The sequence below is a fragment of the Pongo pygmaeus genome, chromosome 1 (genome assembly GCF_028885625.2).
Source record: "Pongo pygmaeus isolate AG05252 chromosome 1, NHGRI_mPonPyg2-v2.0_pri, whole genome shotgun sequence".
Taxonomy (NCBI): domain Eukaryota; kingdom Metazoa; phylum Chordata; class Mammalia; order Primates; family Hominidae; genus Pongo; species Pongo pygmaeus.
Genome location: NC_072373.2, coordinates 202,792,882 through 202,814,971, shown reverse-complemented (window position 1 = coordinate 202,814,971; position 22,090 = coordinate 202,792,882). Strand labels below are relative to the sequence as shown.

The following is a 22,090-nucleotide window of genomic DNA, read 5'->3' as shown; positions in this document are numbered from 1 at the left end:
TGAAGTATGTAAAGTATAAGATTTTAGGGAACAGGTCTTTTTCTTGGGGATGAGTGGGATATTCAAGAAATTAGAGGAGACATTTTATCGATTAGAGTGTTTTTCCACAATATGGACAGTTTCCCATATGGACCAGAATCACCTGGCTAACTTGTCAAAAATGCAGATTCCCTATCCATTTCAGATCTACTGAATGATCATCTTTGGAGGTGAAACTAGAATTCTACATTACAAACAAGTATTCTAGATGATTCTTATGTAGGCTAAAGGTCTGAGTACCACCAGAATAGAATCACCTTTGAGGAAACACTATATAGAACTCAAGACATACCTTTTAAAAAAAAGTTACACCTTTTTAAAAAATACACATGGGAAGTATATATGGTTAAGTATAATTGTCTCTGATTTTCTGTAAGACACTATTACCTTTAGAACATCCAATCTCAAAACAAAAATAAAATCACGGAGTGTGACTCCTTGGGTGAGTGGATTCCATGTGATCTTTTCTCAGCTGGTCTGTCAATAAAGCTTATAGGAGGGCTCAAGGATAAACACACACAAAAACAAGGATGGGAGAGCCTTCCGGATATTTTGGGACAAACAAGGCAATTATGAAAAACCAACTCTATAAGAAAAGCATTACTAGTTATAGGAATATCTGTTCAATCATGCACAGAATATGGTACTTACTTTCCTCTGACATGGGAAGGTTTGAAGCAAGGCTTGATGTTTCAGGCTTCTGATCACTGACATCTGGATTGCTTACTTGACTGGGAGAACCAAAATGAATACATTAGCCCCGATTGATTTGCTGCATTGCTAAAAGTGATGAGATCAAACCCATTTCCTCCTAGGCTATACAAGTAAGAGGCAAAGTAAATCTTCATGATATCCTTATTGTTGATTTTTAACAACTACTTGAAGAGAGCTCGGGCAAGGGCTAGTACCCTCAGCATTCTACAGTTCTTTCTTTTTTTTTTTGAGATGGAGTCTCACTCTGTCACCCAGGCCCGAGTGCAGTGGTGCGATCTCGGCTCACTGCAACCTCCGCCTCCTGGGTTCAAGCGATTCTCCTGCCTCAGCCTCCTGAGTAGGTGGGATTACAGGTGCACGCCACCATGCCCAGCTAATTTTTGTATTTTTAGTAGAGACGGGGTTTCACCATGTTGGTCAGGCTGGTCTTCAACTCCTGACCTTGTGATCCGCCCACCTCAGCCTCCCAAAGTGCTGGGATTACAGGTGTGAGCCACCACGCCCAGCCTACTGTTCTTTCTTATATCTCTAGATCCCTTTAGTTTTTATATAATTCAGAAATTCCAGCTAAGTCATTGGCAAGTCAGATTTTTCTTTAACACCATATGGTAAAACATTGCTCTGCCACTTTTTAAAAACTGTATATATTATATGTTTACAGGGTACAATGTGATGTTTTGATATATAAAACACCTTTCACTTTTTCGTGAAAAAAAGTATGTGAAAACACTTAAGTTCTATGCTTTTAGCAATTTGAAATATACAATGCTATATTATTTATTACAGTCACCATTCTGTGCAACAGAGCTCTGTTACCTTGCTCCCAAAGTACCACAGGAAGGTAGGGAAACGTCTGATTTCAGACAGTCGTTCTCGATCAGCTACAAACCATAATCATATGAGAAGTGTTTTCAAATTACACGTTTGGGCCGGCTGTGGTGGCTCACACCTGTAATCCCAGCACTTTGGGAAGCCGAGGCGGGCAGATCACTTGAGATCAGGAGTTTGAGACCAGCCTGGCCAACATGGTAAAACCCCGTCTCTACTAAAAATACAAAAATTAGCCAGGCGTTGTGGTGCACGCCTGTAGTCCCAGCTACTCGGGAGGCTGAGGCCTGAGAATCTCCTGAACTCGGGAGGCAGAAGTTGCAGTGATTGGAGATGGCACTACTGCACTCCTGCCTAGGCGACACAGTGAGACTCTGTCTCAAAAACAAAACAAACAAACAAACAAACAAAAATTATACGTTTGTTTCCAAGTGGGGGTTCTAAACCCTTAAGATTCATTCTACTATATTTCTCTTATCTCCCAGTTAAATAAAACACAAACCCTTCATTTTCTATTTGTTATTATAGCCAGGACTAAGCAACATCATTTTTTTTTTAACTTATAAGGAAAATTAAGAGAAATTGCGAATGATAAGTCACATAAACTGGGAGGACAAGTCATTATGTCAGATAGTTTAACGCTGGGGAGATTCCACAGAAATTCTGGAATGAAGATTGTTCTAACTTTCATTCTTCAAAATGTTCTCCCTTTTCCATCTACTCTACTTTTCATTCTTCAGTTATTATCTCCCATTACAGCACAGTGGTTAGGAGTGCTGATTCTAGAGTCAGAGACTGCTCAAGTTCATATTCTACTCTGCCAATAACTAGCCCTATGACCTTGGACAAGTCACTGAACTTACCTGTTCCCCCCTTTCTACATCTGTCAATGAGAATAAAAATGAAACCTACCTCATAGGGCTGTTAGGAGGACTAATAAGTTAATGTTTAGAGCAAAGCTAGAACACAGTAAGCACACTTTAACTGTAACTGTTATTATATTACAACTTCTTCAAAGCCCAGGCATCATTCCTACATTCATGCACCTTAGAAAGAAACCTGCTTTGTTCTTCTACACTCTAGGGAGAGGTGGAAGACACTGTGCCAGAGGTTCTATATATCTGGAAAGATGATGCTGACTAATCAAAGGTAAGAGTAGTTTCTACACAGCAAAATTGTAAAAAGAAATGCTGCTTATATAAAAAATACATAGCACCAAAATTTATAAAGTTCTCGTATCATTTCTGAAACTGACTTCTAATATTCAAGTATAATAAGGGTTTTTTTTAAATGGTATATATTTTTGGTTTGGTTGGTTTTTGTTTTGTTTTTTTGAGTCAGGGTCTCACTCTGTCACTCAGGCTGGAGTGCAGTGGCTCGATCATGGCTCCTGCAGCTTTGACCTCCTGGGCTCAAGTGATCTTCCTGCCTCATCCTCCCAAGTAGCTGGGACTACAGGCGTGTGCCACCACACCCAGCTAATTTTTGTAATTTTTGTAGAGATAGGGTTTCATCATGTTGCCCAAGCTGGCCTCAAACTCCTGGCCTCAAGCAATCCGTCTGCCTCAGCATCCCAAAGTGCTGGAATTATAGGTGTGAGCCACAGTGTCCAGCTTTAATGGTATATTTTGAATGTTCAAATAATTTTTCCTCATTTGTAATTAATTTCAAAGCTAAATCCCCAAGTAAGGTTCATTTTTATCTTGTTACTCAAATGTTTATATTTTTGTAATAGAACTTAATGTACTAAGATGTGATTATGGAAATTGAAGGGTAAGGGCAAGAAATTATATGGAATAGTTGTGTCAGTTTCCCAAACTGGGTGATTTATTATAATTACCTGAATAGTTAATAAAAATACAGACTTCTGGACCCCATCTCACACCTACTTACATAGAATTACCAGGGGAAGGGCATAAAACTGGACCAGAATTTTTCTGACATCAATAACTAGTTTGACTTCTACATGTACCTGGTTAAGTCTGAGGTTCACTGTTATACCCACTGTTGAAGACTATTTGTAGATCCTATATCTTAGAAGTTGGTGATATTTCTATGATCGAGTATCCACTGGACCAGTTCCTAAAACCCAATGGTCCTAGAATATTATGTTATAGCAACATCTCCTACATACTCAACTGAGCATCTAGAGAATAAATAGAAACAACAGCACCAAGACAGTGAATTAGCTCTAGCACTTGTTAAATATTTAAATTATTATCCTTAGAGAAATGACATACTGCCTCAAAATATAATTATTTTCAAAGTTATATAAACATAAATTTTGCTTAACAATGAATACACCATGAAAAAACAATTGTTCTAAAATAAAATGACCAAAAAAATCCAACAACATCCAAGTCCATAAAGTGGCATGACAAACACCTCCTCATTCAACAGAACTATTAACAACACAAACAACAGATGAATGGATAAAGAAAATGCGGAACAGACATACAATGGAGTATTATTGAGCCTTAAAAAGAGGAAATTCTGACACATGCTACAAATGGATAGACCTTAAAGACATCATAATGAATCACAAAAGGACAAATACTGTATGACTCCATTTCTGTGAGGTACTTAGAGCAGTCACAATCATGCAGACAGAAAGTAGAATGGTGGTTGCCAGGGGCTGGAGATGGGGAAATGGAGAATATTGTTTAGTGAACATGGAATTTCAGTCTGGAAAGATGAATAAAGTTCTAGAGATGAATGGTAGTGATGGTTGCAAGACAAAGTGATTGTACTTAGTGCCACTAAACTGTACACTTAAAATGGTAAATTGTATATTGTGTGTATTTTATCACAGTAAAAAAATTGCTGAAGGTAAAAGAAGAGATAATTTCAGGAAAAGATGAAGGTGATGGTTTCCTTCAAACAACTGGAGAGGTTAGCCTTCCATAAGAGCAAGGGAATCTCAGAGGAAAGATAAACAACATCCAAGAGAAGCAGATTAAGTAGGTAGATTTGGTGACAGAGAAGGGAGACGTTCCTAATCTTTGAACTAGGGAGCAAGATCCACAGCTCAGTGAATGGAAATAGCAGGAAAGGGAGGGAAAAGGGAGAAGGCAAGGGGCAAGGAGGGAGGGAATAAAGGAATTAAGATGATTTTAGAGGCTGGGAAATCAGACATACCAGGAAGGGGGCTTAAGTGCCTATTTTAGATCTAATCATGAATAGAAACTAAGAACAGTTTGCACAATTTTGTGTTTTTCTCTCACAATGTACAAGTGATTGGGAATAAGTATAGAATAGGTGGATAGTTGGGTTTAACCAGAGTTGTGGTTTTGCTAGGCAAGTATAACAGAAAAAAGTGAGGGAGTTAAGAATGTTTGTAAGGGGCTAATTACAGTAGATCTTATAGTTAAGTTTATTTTTCTTTCTTTTTTTTTTTTTCAAATGAGACAGCACCTTGCTCTGCCACCGACCCAGGATGGAGTTCAGTGGCGCAATCTTGGCTCACCACAACTTCTGGCCCCTGGGATCAAGCAATCCTCCTGCCTCAGCCCCCAGTAGCTGGGACTAAAGGTGTGCACCACCATTCCTGGATAATTTTTTTTGTGTTTTTTATAGAGATGGCGTCTTGCTATGTCACCCAGGCTGGTCTCAAACTACTGACTCAAGCGACCTGCCCACCTGGACCTCCAAAAGTGGAGCCACCACACCTGGCCAGTTAAGTTTCTTTCTTTTTTTTTTTCTTTTTCTTTTCTTTTTTTTTTGAGATAGAGTCTTTGTTGCCGAGGCTGGAGTGCAGTGGTGCATTCTTGGCTCACTGTAACCTCTGCCTCGTGGGTTCAAGCCATTCTCCTGCCTCAGTCTCCCAAGTAGCTGAGATTATAGGCTCAAGCCACCACGCCGAGCTAATTTTTGTGTTTTTAGTAGAAACAAGGTTCCCCCATGTTGGTCTCTTATAAGGAAGAAACTAAAGTTCTTTTTAAGGGGTGATGGTGAAAATATGACAGATGATTTAATTGATGGTTTAAGACATCATATGGCTAGCATGGCAGTTCTAGAATAAATGAGGTAAAAGTGTAGGATTCTTGAAATTAATGTGGTAGAGGTGATGCAGTTACTGGCTCATATGGTTGGTGCACAAACGACAGAAGGTAAGAACTGTGGAAAACTGAAAACCATGGTATGAAGAAGCCAAACTGTGAGGTGCAAACAAGCTGCCTCTTTTCTTTTCTTTTCTTTTCTTTTTTTTTTGAGACAGAGTCTCGCTCTGTCGCCCAGGCTGGAGGGCAGTGGCGTGATCTCAGCTCACCGCAAGCTCCGCCTCCTGGGTTCACACCATTGTCCTGCCTCAGCCTCCTGAGTAGCTGGGACCACAGGCGCCTGCCAACATGCCCAGTTAATAATTTTGTATTTTTAGTAGAGATGGGGTTTCACCGTGTTAGCCAGGATGGTCTCGATCTCCTCCTGACTTTGTGATCCACCAGCCTCGGCCTCCCAAAGTGCTGGGATTACAGGCGTGAGCCACCGTGCCCGGCGCAAGCTGCCTCTTTTCTATAAGAGGAGTGGGGTTAATGAATAAGTCATTTCATAACCATTTGGTAATTAATACCAAATCTCTTGGATTTTATTTACTTCACTTATGCTTCCTAGTCTGTATATTGTACGTTTGACTGAAGAATATGGTGCTTTTCATCTTTACCACTGAGTCTCCTCTATGTAGCACAGTGCCTGATATACAACATGAGTTTGGTACATATTGTTGAATAAATAATGAATGCATAAGAACAAATCAGTGCACATGTTTCAGGAAAAAACTATTTGGAAAAGAAATTTTAATCTTAAACAAATAGTTTCAAAATGTAACAGCTGATGGTAAGAACCAAAAAGAGGGCAAAGCATGCCCATACACTAATCAGCATGTGAAAAAAAAAAAAAACTTATGAGTAGTTCATTAAAAAGAAAGCAAACTTTACATACCTTATAGTTTGCTCTCCTGATTCCTGCATCTTGGCTTTTTTCACCTGCAAAAATAAATATACAAAGGTATCAATGTACCTGATCTGGTTTTTAAACCATTTAGCTACTCAAACAACAGGCTATTAACTATTACAGGATAACCGTTTAATTTTGTTTAGTTTAGATTTAATTAACCCTTGTTATATTTTAGAGCTAGAAATTAAGTCTGTTTTTTAAATGGAGCTCTTCTTTTTAATGAAAAAGTGTTCTGATTAAAAAAACTGTTTACCAGAATTTTTACTCAAGGTAGACAGAATGTTTACTAGGATAAAGTATCCAAGCTTTGATACAAACTAGTTGGTTTTACACTGTAACAGGCAAATTATATTTAAACAAACAGTAAAGATGGCAATCTAAGTATCATCTACTCATTTATTTAACAAAAATGGCTTTATACTTAGGTTAGTGTCAAAAATTAATATGAATTCTTATCAGGTTACCAGTAATTTAGAAAATATTGTTAACCGTGTATTTTTTTTTTTCATATTTCATTTTCTATTTCCTTCTGGGGAGAAGGCACTTCCATTGAAACAGTGTGAGAATCCACAAATGAAAGATAACGGTTAATACTAATGGATTTTTCTGTTTTCATATTACAGAGAATCTGATTTTAAAACTCTCTGGTTAGAACTGGTTGTAGTAGAAACATGTCTAATATGCTTAGCCATTCAAATTATGAATATTTAAAAGTATTTCAAGCTAATAGAAGAAGGCAGAAACTCTCCTAGATAATTTGAAGCAAACATACCAGGTGGAATCATAGATATTTAATATTACATTGACTATTTCAGACAAGGTAAATAATACATGCAAGCCCCATAAAATTTGTCATGGCCATATACTCCTCATGAGAATACACAACCATGACCAAACATTCTTGGTTCCTTGCTTATGGCATGTCAAAATGTGTTCCATTCAATGTTCTCTTAATTTTCATAGGTACCAAAAAGGAGAAAATAAAGAAACAAAGGCAATTTAAAAAAACATTTCTAAATTTAAAACAAAAATTACATTAAAGCATTTGAAGCAAAAACAAAAAACAAAACCTTGAGGTGGGCAAATCCTGATTAAGCATGACATTAAATCCAAAAGCCATAAAGGAGAAAATAGATATGATTACACAAAAATTTTAAACTTCTATATGATAAAAGACACCATAAAACAACCAGGAGGTTGAGGGATTCCAGGATAGTATGCAGACTGTGACAAAAAAATCTAACTGTATTACCAATGTATATGACTATCTCACTGAAAGAGGTAAGGGAAATATGAGCTGACCTAGATAATATAGGAAAACAGTGTTTTGCCTGGAAACTATAAGGCTAAAGACAAGAAAAATTCAACTATCTAGTTTATCTGCCTGCCATAATTTCACATATGACAAAATATAGCCTTTTTTTAATAAAATGTTCTGCCCTTCCTACCTAAAGATGATAGTAGTTACATATGGTCAGATAATAATGTACTCTTCCAATAGTGGAGATGAATTTATGCTTAGCTCATCCAAAGACTCTTTGCTATCAAAGAAATATAATTATGAGCTGGTTGGCTGAGTAACCGAAACAGTCTATACTCTTCAAACAGTAATTTAAACAAAGAAAATTAGAGCACTGAGGAGTCTAACTTATCATAGTCTTCATTTTATTAGAGGTATAGAGCAACAAATTTAGCTAATCAACTCCAAAAGAAAAAAGGAAAAAAAAAAAGGTCCTGGAGCAACATTTTTAAATTTACTTTTTATTTATTATTATTATTATTATTTTATTTATTTATTTTTTTTTGAGACAGGGTCTTGTTCTGTCACCCAGGCTGGAGTGCCATGGCGTAATCTCGGCTCACTGCAACCTCTGTCTCCTGGGTTCAAGCAGTTCTTGTTCCTCAGCCTCTCGAGTAGCAGGGACCACAGGTGCACACCACCATGCCCAGCTAATTTTGCTATTTTTTCTATTTTTAGTAGAGACCAGGTTTCACCATGTTGGCCAGGATGGTTTCGAACTCCTGGCCTCAAGTGATCCACCCACCTTGGTCTCCCACAGTGCTGGGATTACAGGCGTAAGCCACTGCACCTGGCCAAAAATTTATTTACTTTCAAGGAAGAACTATGCTTCTTTACGCTCCTTCACTTTTAATTTATTACTGTGCCAACCCAGTGCAGAGTATATATTCATAAATAGAAAGGGAGAAAATGTATCTAAAGTCATATCTACCAAGCAGAAAAGTCTGGGGAAGGAAAAGGTGTTACAATGTATTTTTTTTTTTTTTAACCTCATATGGCCCATTGTTTGTCTTGATTTGAGCAATTATGCCCCCTTCTAAGGCAGGGATAGGAAGCACGTACTAACTAGGCAGTAGAGGCAGGTAAATTAACTAAAGAAGACAGACAGATTTTACTCAATTATAGAAGAATCGGTTCAAACAATACAAGCCAGAAACTGACAGAAAATGATTCCTGGTTGTTAAGAGAAACAGCAAAGATTGAGCAACAATTTTCTGGAGAGTTTGCAGAGTAATATATTACTTGCAATAATGAATACTGAAAACTACACAGCAAAGTAAGCAAAGATTCAAGTAGCAACCGGTCCTATAGGGAACAATTTTCATTAACAAAACCAGTATAGATTATACAAGCAGCTGGTATCCAAGGAATTGAAGACATACCAGGACAGTAGTAGGACAGTAATACAAGCTGCCAGTAAGTAAGAAAGCAATAAAGCTGAAAAAGCTCTGTTAGGGTTAAAAGTGAAAAAATCAGAATCTCTTTTTGCATGACATAATTTTGTATACAGAAATCCTAACGAATCCATTAAGAAACCACTAGAACTGATAAACAAGTTCAGCAAGGCAGCAAAATACAAGACAAACATACAAAAATCAATTATATTTCTATATACTTGCAATGAACAATTCAAAAATGAAAAAAAAATCCATTCACAATAGCATCAAAAGGAATAAAATACTTAGGAATATGGCCGGGTCCAGTGGCTCACGCTTCTAATCCCAGCACTTTGGGAGGCCGAGGCAGGTGGATCACCTGAGGTCAGGAGTCTGAGACCAGGCTGGCCAACATGGTGAAATCCCATCTCTACTAAAAATACAAAAATTAGCTGGGTGTGGTGGTGCACGCCTGTAATCTCAGCTACTTAGGAGGCTGAGGCAGGAGAATCGCCTGAACCTGGGAGGTAGAGGTTGCAGTGAGCTGAGATTGCGCCACTGCACTCCAGCCTGGGTGACAAGGTGAGACTCTGTCTAAAACAAACAAACAAACAAAAAAACTTAGGAATAAACCTAACAGAAGAAAAGGTACAATACATGTTAAAAGAAATTTAAGAAGAGCTAAATAAATGCAAAGACACCCCATATCCACGGACAGAAGAATTCATCTTGTAAAGATGATAATACTCCCCAAATTGGTCTACAGTCAATCCAATCAAAATCCCAGCTGGCTGCATTGAAGAAATTCACAAATTGATCCTAAATTTCATATGGAAATGAAAGTGACCCAGAATAGCTAAAACAATCTTGAAAAAAAAAAAAAAAAAAGAACAAAGTTAGGGGACTCACATTTTTCCATTTCTTTTTTATTTTTATTTTTTAAGACAGAGTCTCACTCTGTCACCCAGGCTGGAGTGCAGTGGTGTGATCTCGGCTCACTGCAACCTCCACCTCCTGGGTTCAAGCATTTCTCATGCCTTGGCCTCCCAAGTAGCTGGGACTACAGGTGTGTGCCACCATGCCTGGCTAATTTTTTTGTATGTTTAACAGAGATGGGATTTCGCCATATTGGCCAGGCTGGTCTCAGACCTCAGGTGATCTGCCCACCTTGGCCTCCCAAATTGCTGGGATTACAGGCATGAGCCACTGCGCCCGGCCCCATTTTTCAATTTCAAAACTTACTATAAAGCTAGAGTAATCAAGAGGGTGTGGTACTGGCATAAGGATGGATATATGGATCACTGGAACAGAATTGAGAGTCCTGAAACAGACCTCTACATTTGTTGGGTCAACTGATTTTCAACAAGAGTACCACATTTACAGTCAAATTATTTTCAACAAAAGTGCCATGACGATTCAACGAAGAAAGAATATTCTTTTCAACAAATAAAGCTGAACTCGTACCTCAAGCCATATGCAAAAATTAACTCAAAATAGATCAAAGCACTAAATGTAAAAGCTAAAGCTATAAAATTCTTAGGAGAATATGTATGCTCTCATCACTTGTAAAAATATAGGCCGGAGGCAGTGGCTCACACCTGTAATCCCAACACTTTGGGAGGCTGAGGCAGGTGGATCATGAGGTCAGGAGTTCAAGACCAGCCTGGCCAAGATGGTGAAACCCCGTCTCTACTAAAAATACAAAAATTAGCCAGGTGTGGTGGCAGGCGCCTGTAATCCCAGCTACTTGGGAGGCTGAGGCAGGGAAATGCTTGAACCCGGGAGGTGGAGGTTGCAGTGAGCCGAGATAGTGACACTGCACTCCAGCCTGGGCAACAGAGTGAGGATCGCTTAAGGTCAGGAGTCTGAGACCAGCTGGGCAACAGAGCAAGACCCCATCTCGACAAAAAATTTAAAAAACAGTTGGGTGTGGTGGCTCACACCTGTAATCCTAGGTACTCAGGAGGCTGAGATGGGAGGACTGTTTGAGCCCAGGAGTTCAAGGATGCAGTGAGCCATGATTGTGCCACTGTACTCCAGTCTGGGTGACAAAATGACACCCTGTCTCAAAAAAAAAAAAAAAAAAAAAACCCAGAAAAAGAAAAAAGGAAGATGCCTTAAAATTTATTCTGGTAATGGTTACAAAACCATTTTAGAATAGACTAAAAACTACTGCACTGTATACGCTAAAAGGGTGAATTGTAGGATATGTAAATTACATGTCAATAAAGCTGGTATCTTAAAAAATGACATAATCCTATGGGCATATAACGGCTAATGATAACACAGAAAGAAAGAAGCACTGACAAATTCATAAATCAGAGTTCTATTTTTGCTTCTGCTACAATGTATAATCACACTTTAAATATAACACAGCAAGGAAACAAAAAACCCAGTATACAAATTCAGAATATCCAGGCTCAAGGCTAAGTTCTGAGAGTTAATTCACTGCATGTCTTCTCTGTATCTGTTTCTTCATCTGTGAAAAAAAGATACAACTACCTACTTCACAGGGCTCATGTTCCAACAGCAGGAAACAGCAGCATTAACAGTACAAGGATGCTGGCTGAATAAACTTAAGGATGTGCACTGTTAACATAATATGTAAAGATGAAATTTAAAGAGGAAAAGAGTGAGCTGCTTATGAAAAACAAAGTGCTATGTAATTGTTAAATTGTAGTGTTATTACCATAGACAGCAAGAACAAAGTTGAATCCCAGAAATTTCAAGACAGGCTTAAGAAATAGGACTCTCTAGTTAAGAAAATTGTATTAAGCATCTCAAATGTCATTCTGAAATTACTCTGTGATGACTTACAAGTAATGGCTCTGAAGGTTTAAACAAGAGGCAAAAGCATGCTAGTGCTAGGTAAATTGTAATCTTGGCAATAATAAATACAATGGTAGGGTAAAAGTCTTCATGGAGACTATAAAAAGCATGTTTATGTCAAGATTTATCCAACACTGTCCAACAAAGAGAAGGACACTGTTCTGTTTACTAAAAAGTAATATTCCATATGCTAGAGGGGTAAAGGATTTGATCATAACCTAGATGAAATTTCACACAAAAAACAATTTAATGCCATTTTCATTGACCGTGCTTACTAATAGCTATCTAATTATTAATTTGACTTCAAGAACTTAACATAAGGAAAGCAGGACCTAGAGAGGGAGGTAAGCATTCCAAATTATTAGAGAGGTAAATATTTATGGCAGAGACAACTTCCTGTTCTACCACTGCATGTTAGTTAGGTGTGACTTCTGATGGAGGCAAAAAATCTTTTTTGTCTTCTCTATCAAGAAGAGTAATCTACAAACTGTAAACAATAACATACCTAAATTTTTCAAAAAGAGTTTATTCCCATATTTATAAGCAAGCACCTCAATTATTTTAAATAAGTTCTAACCCTCCAGACTCATAGAAGCTTTATCCCATAGACCTGTAACCTACAAACATGATTGCTAAACCAGTGTTTATCATCTCTGAAAAATCACAGAGAATAAGAGAGGTACTTGAAACAGAATATAAAGAAATGAGGACAAGGTGGCCCGAGCTGCTTGAGTCCAGGAGTTCGAGACCAGCCTGGGCAACAGGGCAAAACCCCGTGTCTACTGAAAATACAAAAAAATTAGGTGGGTGTGCTGGTAGTCCCAGCTACTTGGGAGGCTGAGGTGGGAGGACTGCTTCAGCCTGGGAGGCGGAGGCTGCAGTGAGCCAAGATGGCATCACTGCACTATAGCCTGGGCGACAGGGTGAAACCCTATCTCAAACAAAACAAAACAAAAAAAGAAATGTTTCACTACTTGGTTGGTTTGTTTGTTTTAATTTAAAGGCGATGGTAGAGAGGAATTAGGTGCTGGAAACTATAAACTAGTGCTAATTTAATGCTGATTGATGACAGTGTTCTAAAACAGATTATTGAACAGACCTTTGTAGACACCTAGAAAGGATATGACAATCACCTGGAGCTATTATATATTTTCTCTAAGAACACTCAACATTTTCATTGATAGCTTAAAGATTTAGGCTATAAATAGGTAAAGTATATGACAGAAAGCTGCAAAGAATAAGATTTTTAATTAAGGTATCAAAGGGTGATAATGTTACTTCTTCAGGGACTCTCAGTGTGTAAACTGTAGTGTGAAATATTTCTTATTCTCAATCCACTGCTGTTCTTTATACTCTATTCTCCAAGTAGAGGCTGTACAATAATCCGTCAAAAGGATCCCCTCATCTGTGGATAGGATTCTTGCATTTTTGGAAGGTGATTTATAGTAATATAACAAAGTTATTTACAACTCAGTTGAGGATTGATAAGCAATAAAGGGAAAGTGAAAGAATCTGAAGTTAAAATTTATTGCATTGTGAGTTATCTAAACAAAATCTTTTTTTTTTTTTTTTTTTTTTGAGACAGAGTCTCACTCACTCTATTGTCCAGGCTGGAGTGCACTGGCACAATCTCGGCTCACTGCAACCTCCACCTCCTGGGTTCAAGCGATTCACCTGCCTCAGCTTCCCAAGTAGCTGGGATTACAGGCATGCGCCACCACACCTGGCTAATTTTTGTATTTTTAGTAGAGATGGGGTCTCCCCATGTTGGCCAGGCTGGTCTCAAACTCCTGGCCTCAAGTGATCCACCCACCTCCACCACCCAAAGTGCTGGGATTACAGGCATGAGCCACTGCGTCCAGCCGATCTGAACAAAATCTTGAGGTAGAGCAAGCAATTAGTGGAGAAATAAGAGAAGGGATAATTCAATAAGGAAGAGTCAAGAAGAGGCAATGGGATTAAATAACGACCATCAGTAACATCTCTAGGATTAAAAATATTGGCTTTATTTATCATCAGCTTGGGATGGGACCATTCTTTCCACTCATATTTTAGATCTCCACTACAGCCTGTGAAAAGTTGTTTTTTTACCTCAAAATGTGTCATTACTCTTCCTGTTCTATTTTAAACATTAATAAGTGTTGTGTTTTCTTAGATTCTGTATTTGTCTGTTTGACATCCATTAATCACAGAGCCAAACTCAAGGCCAAAGTTGTCTTTTATCTCCCCTGAGATCCAGTGCCCATACTCTGAACCACCTCCTTTATCTAACTCTCACACACTAAGCCGCTATTTCTTCTGCCCTAAATCATAAATCAACCCAGAACAAAGTACCACCAGAAAACCAGGGACAGCCCATAGGACACAAAGCCTGACAGAATTATTCAAACTAGTCAACCCTAAGCTGTTTACCTTGCCTACCTTGCTTTTCCTGTGGAAACCTCAATAAGTCTGTGGCCTGTGCCTTCCTCCCACTCTTTTTTGCCTCCTGACCAACAGTGGTACTTCCCCCGTGTGGCATGCTATGCCTCTTGTTTCAAGGGGAACTATGAGTAAACACTCAACTTTTCTTTCAGTGGCACTGATCTCTCCATGTCGTCATTCAATCACCTTTTTATATTAAGATCTGGGCACAAATTAATAAGGAAATAATGCCCTGTGACAACCATTTATAGTCAGCAGAAATTTTGGTTTTAAAGTGCTTCAATTTCTTATCTTTCTCTGAAGTAATAATCAGGTTTTGCACATCATGTTACAGAAGTTCAAGAGAATGACAAGGAAATGAAGCAGGGCAGAAGAGATAGATGACTTCTTAGCAGGTCAGCCTCACAATTCTCATTACCTTAAATAGGTAAGGAGTAACTAACAATACCCATATTTCAACAATATGTCAACACTTACATAAGTCTTTTAAAAATATGACTAGACCTTTGTCTTACCACATTAAAAACTCAATGGCATAATTTTCCCTGGTACATTTAGTATCTACAATTCAGCTATTTGTTCCAATAGTGTAAATCCTAAACACACTGCTCAAGATAATTTTTAACCCTACCATTTCCCTGATAATTAAAGTCCCACCAGGGATAGGGGATCACATTTCAAATGTTTCAAAAGGTCTTTTTACCAGTTGCTAATGTCTTGTTAGTTTTATACTTACCTCAGCTGAGGGGACTAGAAGAATAATGACAAAGTAATCATCAATATGCATTTGTCAATATAAAGAAAAATATTAAAAATATATTAAAGGACTTTATCATTTAAACGGGAGCTAGTACACCTAAAGAATACAACTAGAACATGAAAAACATATCCTATTATTTGCTTTCAAAATTCAAATTTTTCTAGGTTAGATTTTCATAAAGTAAACATGTACCATGCTGTATCCTCTCTTAATATGAAATGTAAGAGGCCCACTCAGGATAGCAAATTGAATCGGTATTTACCAAACTTCAGAGAAAGAAACTGAAGACAAAAGGAAAAGACCCTCTAGCATAAAAGTTATCTTAAAAGAATGACACTATTGCTTTTGTTTTTTAAATATTAAGGGCCAAAAACCAAGAAGAAGATAAACCCATATCACCTGGGGACATTTAAAATTATTTTATTATGTTAAATATTTAAAAGAAATTAAGAATTCAATATAGTCTCTAGGGTTTTATCTGTTTTTAAGAATTAGCTAGTGGTCAAATTATAACTTCCTCACTACTACTACTCTTTTAAAAATTAACTCTCTTAAGGAAATTTAGGTAAAAACAAAACTAAATTTTCTGGTAGAAATGGTGATATACTGTCAGATCAGTAAAGAGACGTCCTCTTTTATTTTCTAAAAACTGTAACACTAGCCACTTATTTTTTTAAATGACATTTCTAAATGCAATATTCATTTTGTAATGCTAAATTTTCCTTGGACTCCTTAGAATTAAGTTAGAAAAATATAACATTGTTTTCTTGAAAGGAAACAATTAAGGAATCTTTTCCTTATTTTTATTTCTAATTTGGAATCTATAACTGAATAATAATTAAAATCTCTTAAGATTAGCTCTTCTACAATCAACTTTAAACTGTTGAAGGAAATACTTACTGGTTGCTCTGGTAAATCTTGCTCTTCTTCCATGAGGACCAATATTTCTTTATTACGCTTATGTGACTGGATTGCAAGTCTCTCTCAGCAGTTTTCACAATCTGTTTTTAAAAAGGAGGATTCAAAGCTTTATACACTCTTAAAGTATTATCATTGAGGCCATCAGAGAATGATTTTTTAGTATTTTGCTACTCTCCAAGCTTTCTACGTGAGTTCCAATCACAAAATCTCAAACCTGCACGTGGCTTTTCAAAAATGACATGCTACACCAAATCAAGGGAGGTGTACACAATGACTTTTATAATACCTTGCAAAAGCCAACATGTGGAACCACTTCTGCTGGTTACTATGGTGCCTAATGCATTGAAGATTTTACAATGACAGCCATGTGCAGATAATAAAATAATTTTTTAAGGATTAGAGTTACATTAAAAATGATAGAGACTGGCCCAGCAAGTCAGCAAGTTATGATAACATCTAACCTGCTTTAATGTGGAACATTTACATAACTGTTAACACAGACACACAGAATCACTTTAAATAGGACAAACCGGAATATCAACTAAATGCATTCACAACCAACTGTCTATATGTCATCAATTTAAAGGAAAACTCAATTCTTCTGCATCTCAATAATACAAATAAATAAGTATAGTGAAACCTTGACTTTTAGAACTAAGGAAAATAATCATCCAAAGATAGGACCTAATTTAATTCTGAAATAATGAGCTTCTACTAACTGTACTGCCCAATTATTTAAACAAAATCTTTACATTCTCAGACCCTGCTCTTTCTGTCCTGATTTTCAAAAAAAGGAAAAATGGGATTCTAAGTCCACCTTACCATGTCCTACTGACAGGAGACAAAGAGACAAAAATTAGAAAGCTGCATACATTATAAAAATGAAATACTCCATTTCTATCTAACAAAAGTGAAACCAGCACTTCTCCCAAAAGATGTGATTGCTTGTACATTTAATTAAAGTCACAGCTGTTTTTAGTTTTTCTACCAACCACTGTACCTAACTCACATACAAAGCTAAAGTATATAATCTTATCACAGAAGTACTGAAAATAGACAAATAACAAGAAAACAAAAAACTTGTTATGCCAGTATACCACCACTCTACTTCTATTACTCTGTCATGTTGCAATACAACACAACTTTATTTTAGAGCCACACTCCAGAATGTGAAAAGGAGAGAAAACACACATAAGGTTACAATTAGATGCAAAGTTGTCCAACTCTAACACAGCTTTATTCCCTACCCCAATTTAGAATATCAACAGAAAAAGGAAGTTTAAAGGTCAGAAGCACTTGATGCTCAATGCTCTCACGTGTAGCTCATACACAGAGCCTCAAAAGCTAAGTTCTCCTACTACATGACGCAGATAACTAGTGATACAGAATTACAGACTGCAATAAGTAAAGCTCATAGGAGCTATCTTCCCTGCACTTGTTTTGCTCAGCTTAGAACAACACAGTCAATGTGACTTAAAACTGATTCACAACTACGAAAGATCAAACATTTTTTGTTTTACTAGTTTATGTCTTAGTTTCAAATTGAAGTATCTTTTCTTTAAGGGACAATCCTTTTCATTTTATACTGTCTAAATGTACATTATGTACATATATTATTTCATCCCATTAGAAACAACAAAATAGGACCACACCATTAGGGAAATGGAATACCTTCAATACCTCATTTGTTGAAAAATTTTTTTTTTTTTGAGCTAGAGTTTCGCTGTGTCTCCCAGGCTGGAGTACAGTGGCGCAATCTCGGCTAACTGCAACCTCCATCTCCTGGGTTCAAGCAATTTTCCTGCCTCAGGCTCCCAAGTAGCTGGGACTACAGGTGTGCCACCATGCCCGGCTAATTTTTGTATTTTTGGTAGAGATGGGTTTTTGCCATGTTGGCCAGCCTGGTCTTGAACTCCTGACCTCAGGTGATCTGCCTGCCTCAGCCTCCCAAAGTGCTGAGATTACAGGCATATGTCCGGCCAAGTTGTTGATTTTTTGTGTGACCAGTTCTCATCCATACAAAACTTACAACATTACATGTTTTCCCTAATTGAAGGCCATGACTATAAAACTACAATCTCTGGTATATTTTCAGCAAGGGAGATAAAAGGGATATCCACTCCACCATGGGGGAAGAGTTATAAATTTCATCTCTGATAGGAGGAAGGTAAGAATAATTGTTAAAAAATATATATGTGTATACACACTCAATAATGTGGTTTAATTTTGTTTTTAAACACAAAAACTAATTCATTTTAAAATCTGAATTACATTAAAGGAGAACATAATACTACTTACAGGTCAAAAGGGGTCATGGGTTTTAAAAAGTAAGAAAACACTATCAAGTTGAATAATGAAGAATTATTTTAAAAGAAAAAACAGAAACATCACTATAAATGGTGGAGAAATAAATTATCAATAAATGTTAAAATATTGAATTTTGCTTTTTAGAAATATGGCAATATTAAATTGATTTTGCAATAGAAAAAGAATCTACTATTTCTTGACATAAATTCTGTAAGCTGCAAGAAAACCTTCTTTAAGGGAAAAATTTAAAGACATTCCTTTCTACATCTCCTGTTCTTTGAAAATAAGCACCCTTTGTTGTTTCCATCTTTAAAATTCCCTTTGTCTTCTCAGCTTTTCAATCTAGGAGAATAAAAAGGACACAAATAATTTCTACATTTAGAAGAAAAGAACTGGCCAGGCATGGTGGCTCATGCCTGTAATCCCAGCACTTTGGGAGGCCGAGGCAGGCGGATCACAAGGACAGGAGATCAAGACCATCTTGGCCAATATGATGAAACCCTGTCTCTACTAAAAATACAAAAATTAGCTGCGCGTGGTGGCACAAGCCTGTAGTCCCAGCTCCTTGGGAGGCTGAGGCAAGAGAATTGCGTGAACCTGGGAGGCGGAGGTTTCAGTGAGCTGAGATCGCACCACTGCACTCCAGCCTGGTGACAGAGTGAGACTCTGTCTCAAAAAGAAATGAAAAGAAAAGAAAAGTTTAAAAACCAGGCTTGCTATCTCAAAATAACTGGTCAATGACCAAGAATAATTTTGATCAATTTAAAACAAAAAGCTGCCTACAAGGAAAGAATATATTACAAAATTCCCCGGGGTTCTACTGGCAATATACAATGTGTGGGAAGTTTGCAAACATACATTCTGGTACATTCTGTATAAAATGCACTAATGACTACAAATTATGTAATTCTACCAAAACATTCATCTAAATACTAGTTTCCAACAATACAGTATTCTCCTGCCTTCCAATAATTTGTACCCTGAAAGACCTGAAATATCAGAACATACTAAATATAAGAATGCAAGTATTCATCACAGTCCCAGCATTTATCAATGTTCTAAAACTTTTATTAAGACTTCATACCATTTTCCACAAGTGGTACATGCTATACAATCAAAAGTCATACTTACTAGCAAGAGACGAAAATACAGTATAACTAAGATACAATATTGCAAAACTTGGTAACAAAAGTACAGAATTACTGTAAAAATCTTAGTATTAGTTTCCTTGTATTAGTTCTAGAATTTAACGTGGTTTTTTTGTTTGTTTTTTGCTTTTTGTTTTTTGAGATGGAGTCTCGCTCTGTCGCCCAGGCTGGAGTGCAGTGGTGCGATCTCGGCTCACTGCAAGCTCCGCCTCCCGGGTTCACGCCATTCTCCTGCCTCAGCCTCCTGAATAGCTGGGACTACAGGCGCCCGCTACCACACCCGGCTAATTTTTTGTATTTTTAGTAGAGGCGGGGTTTCACCGTGTTAGCCAGGATGATCTCCTCCTGACCTCGTGATCCGCCCGCCTCAGCCTCCCAAAGTGCAGGGATTACAGGCGTGAGCCACCGTGCAGGCCAACAGTTTTTTTTTTTTTTTTTTTTTTTTTTTTTACCATTAATGTAACCTGACATTATTTTACATTCAATGAGATTCATCTTTTAAAATATCAAGTAATACAACACTTGTGACACAGAAGTGAAAAGTGGATTTTTAATGTAATTAAAATAAATATAATTAAAACTTAGTCAAACAGCTGATGAAATGACAAGACATGCCCCAAGTTAATCTTTTAAGTACCTTTAGAACATTTGGAAAGTAACGCCTTTTCACAATTTTCTAATTTCAATTCTTACTACTGGTTTCTAAATACACTTGTTTTATCACCTTTTTTGGAAATAGAGCTTGTCAGTATTCATTTGCCTTCATGGACAGAATTCTAAGAAAATTTAAAATTGAGAATAGAAATAGTATTTCCTAAGACTTTACACTTCTCTACCTGTGAATGCTAACAGTGAAAAAATAGAAACTTTGGTTTGATTCAAGAGCCACACAATTTTGAATACCATTGTGATTTCGCATGCTTAAAAATAAAAACAGGATCTTTCTGTAATATGGCGGCCATAAACTTTATTTTTACTCTTTAGAAGTCAGAAGGGAAATAATTAGTAACAAATATTTTATTTCAAAATTCGAATTCGATTCCTACCTCATAGTTTCTGTTTTGTCCCAAGTTCAACATACTACGTACCCTGTAAATGTAAATGGCCACAAGCAAGAAATTAGATTGCTTCAATGTGTTATTAAAGCTCTTAGGCTTAGGAAGAGAAATTAAATATATGCAGGGGTGTGTGTGTGTGTGTGTGTGTGTGTTGTTTGTTTAAAAGCACAGAATAGGCTGGGTGCAGTGGCTCACGCCTATAATCCCAGCACTTTAGAAGGCCGAAGCGGGCGGATCACTTGAGGTCAGGAGTTTGAAACTAACCTGGCCAACATGGTGAAACTCTGTTTCAAAAATACAAAAAATTAGTCTGGCATGGTGGCACGTGCCTGTAATCCCTGCTACTCAGGAGGCTGAGGGAGGAAAACTGCTTGAACTCAGAAGGCGGAAGCTGCAGTGAGCCGAGATTGCACCACTGCACTCCAGGCTGGGCGACAGGCAACTGAGTAACACTCCATCTCAAACAAAAACAAAACAAAACAAAAGCACAGAATAAAGGTCAAATTGTTTTCCATGAAAACAAGGCATATATCACTCTTAATTACAACTTCAAAAGAAGTGTCTAAGTAGGGCAAAAAGTCTGATTTATAGGTCCTAGAAAGAGAATTTGCATGCAGCTAAGTATGTACAGAGATATTCAGGAGTTAACTGGATATCTATGACACAGTCCCACATAGAAAAAAGGTAGTCCATAGATTTGATCACTGACTACATTGTATTTTAAGTTTATTTACTACACTTTCCAAATACCTTATATATATATTTTTTTTATTTTTAATTTTTTTTTGGGGGGGGGGAAATAACTAAAACTTTTTTTTTTTTTTGCAGACAGCATCTTGCTGTGTCGCCCAGGCTGGAGCACAGTGGCGTAATCTCGGCTCACTGCAACTTCCGCCTCCCCAGTTTAAGCAATTCTCATGCCTCAGCCTCCCAAGTAGCTGGGATTACAGGTGTGCACCACCACACCTGGCTAATTTTTGTAGCGATGGGGTTTTGCCATGTTGGCCAGGATGGTCCCAGACTCCTGGCCTCAAGTGATCCACCAGCCTCGGCCTCTCAAAGGGCTGGGATTACAGGTGTGAGCCACTGCATCCAGCCTAAAACCTTTATTAGATATGATTTTCCAATAATAATAATGTGCAAATTTGAATTATGAATGCAAAGAGCAGTGAAGTCTGAAATTTTAAAAGGTAGACTAGGTATTAGGGAACAAAAGGTAAAGGAAGATGAGAACGTTTAATACTATTATCTCCTCTCTGTACACAATGTTGCACATACACAACTATTTCATTTTTATCTTACTGATTTAATAATAGTGAAATCACCTTAAGCAACCTACGGTATATAGTTGGTGTCCAACTTTGGGGGGGGAAGGTAGAAACATACATGATTAACAGTTTTCACCCACACATTTTAGACAATTTTTTCTTTTTTTT

At 37.3% G+C, this 22,090-nt stretch overlaps 1 protein-coding gene across 5 annotated transcripts in view; it reads right to left on the bottom strand.

Annotated features, from left to right (window-relative positions):
* Positions 1-22,090, bottom strand: part of EYA3 (EYA transcriptional coactivator and phosphatase 3) — a 118,600-nt gene that overhangs the window by 71,442 nt on the left and 25,068 nt on the right. For 4 of the 5 annotated variants that reach the window (XM_054498302.1, XM_054498275.2, XM_063667133.1 and 1 more), the window contains exons 2-4: positions 16,121-16,221; positions 6,517-6,560; positions 691-770 (exon numbers count right to left, since the gene is read on the bottom strand). In XM_054498302.1, coding sequence (XP_054354277.1) covers positions 691-770; positions 6,517-6,560; positions 16,121-16,153 — 157 coding nt within the window. In that variant the 5' untranslated portion in view covers positions 16,154-16,221. Of the gene's footprint in view, positions 1-690; positions 771-6,516; positions 6,561-16,120; positions 16,222-22,090 lie in introns of those variants that run through there. The other variant, XM_063667132.1, reaches the window with a different exon arrangement.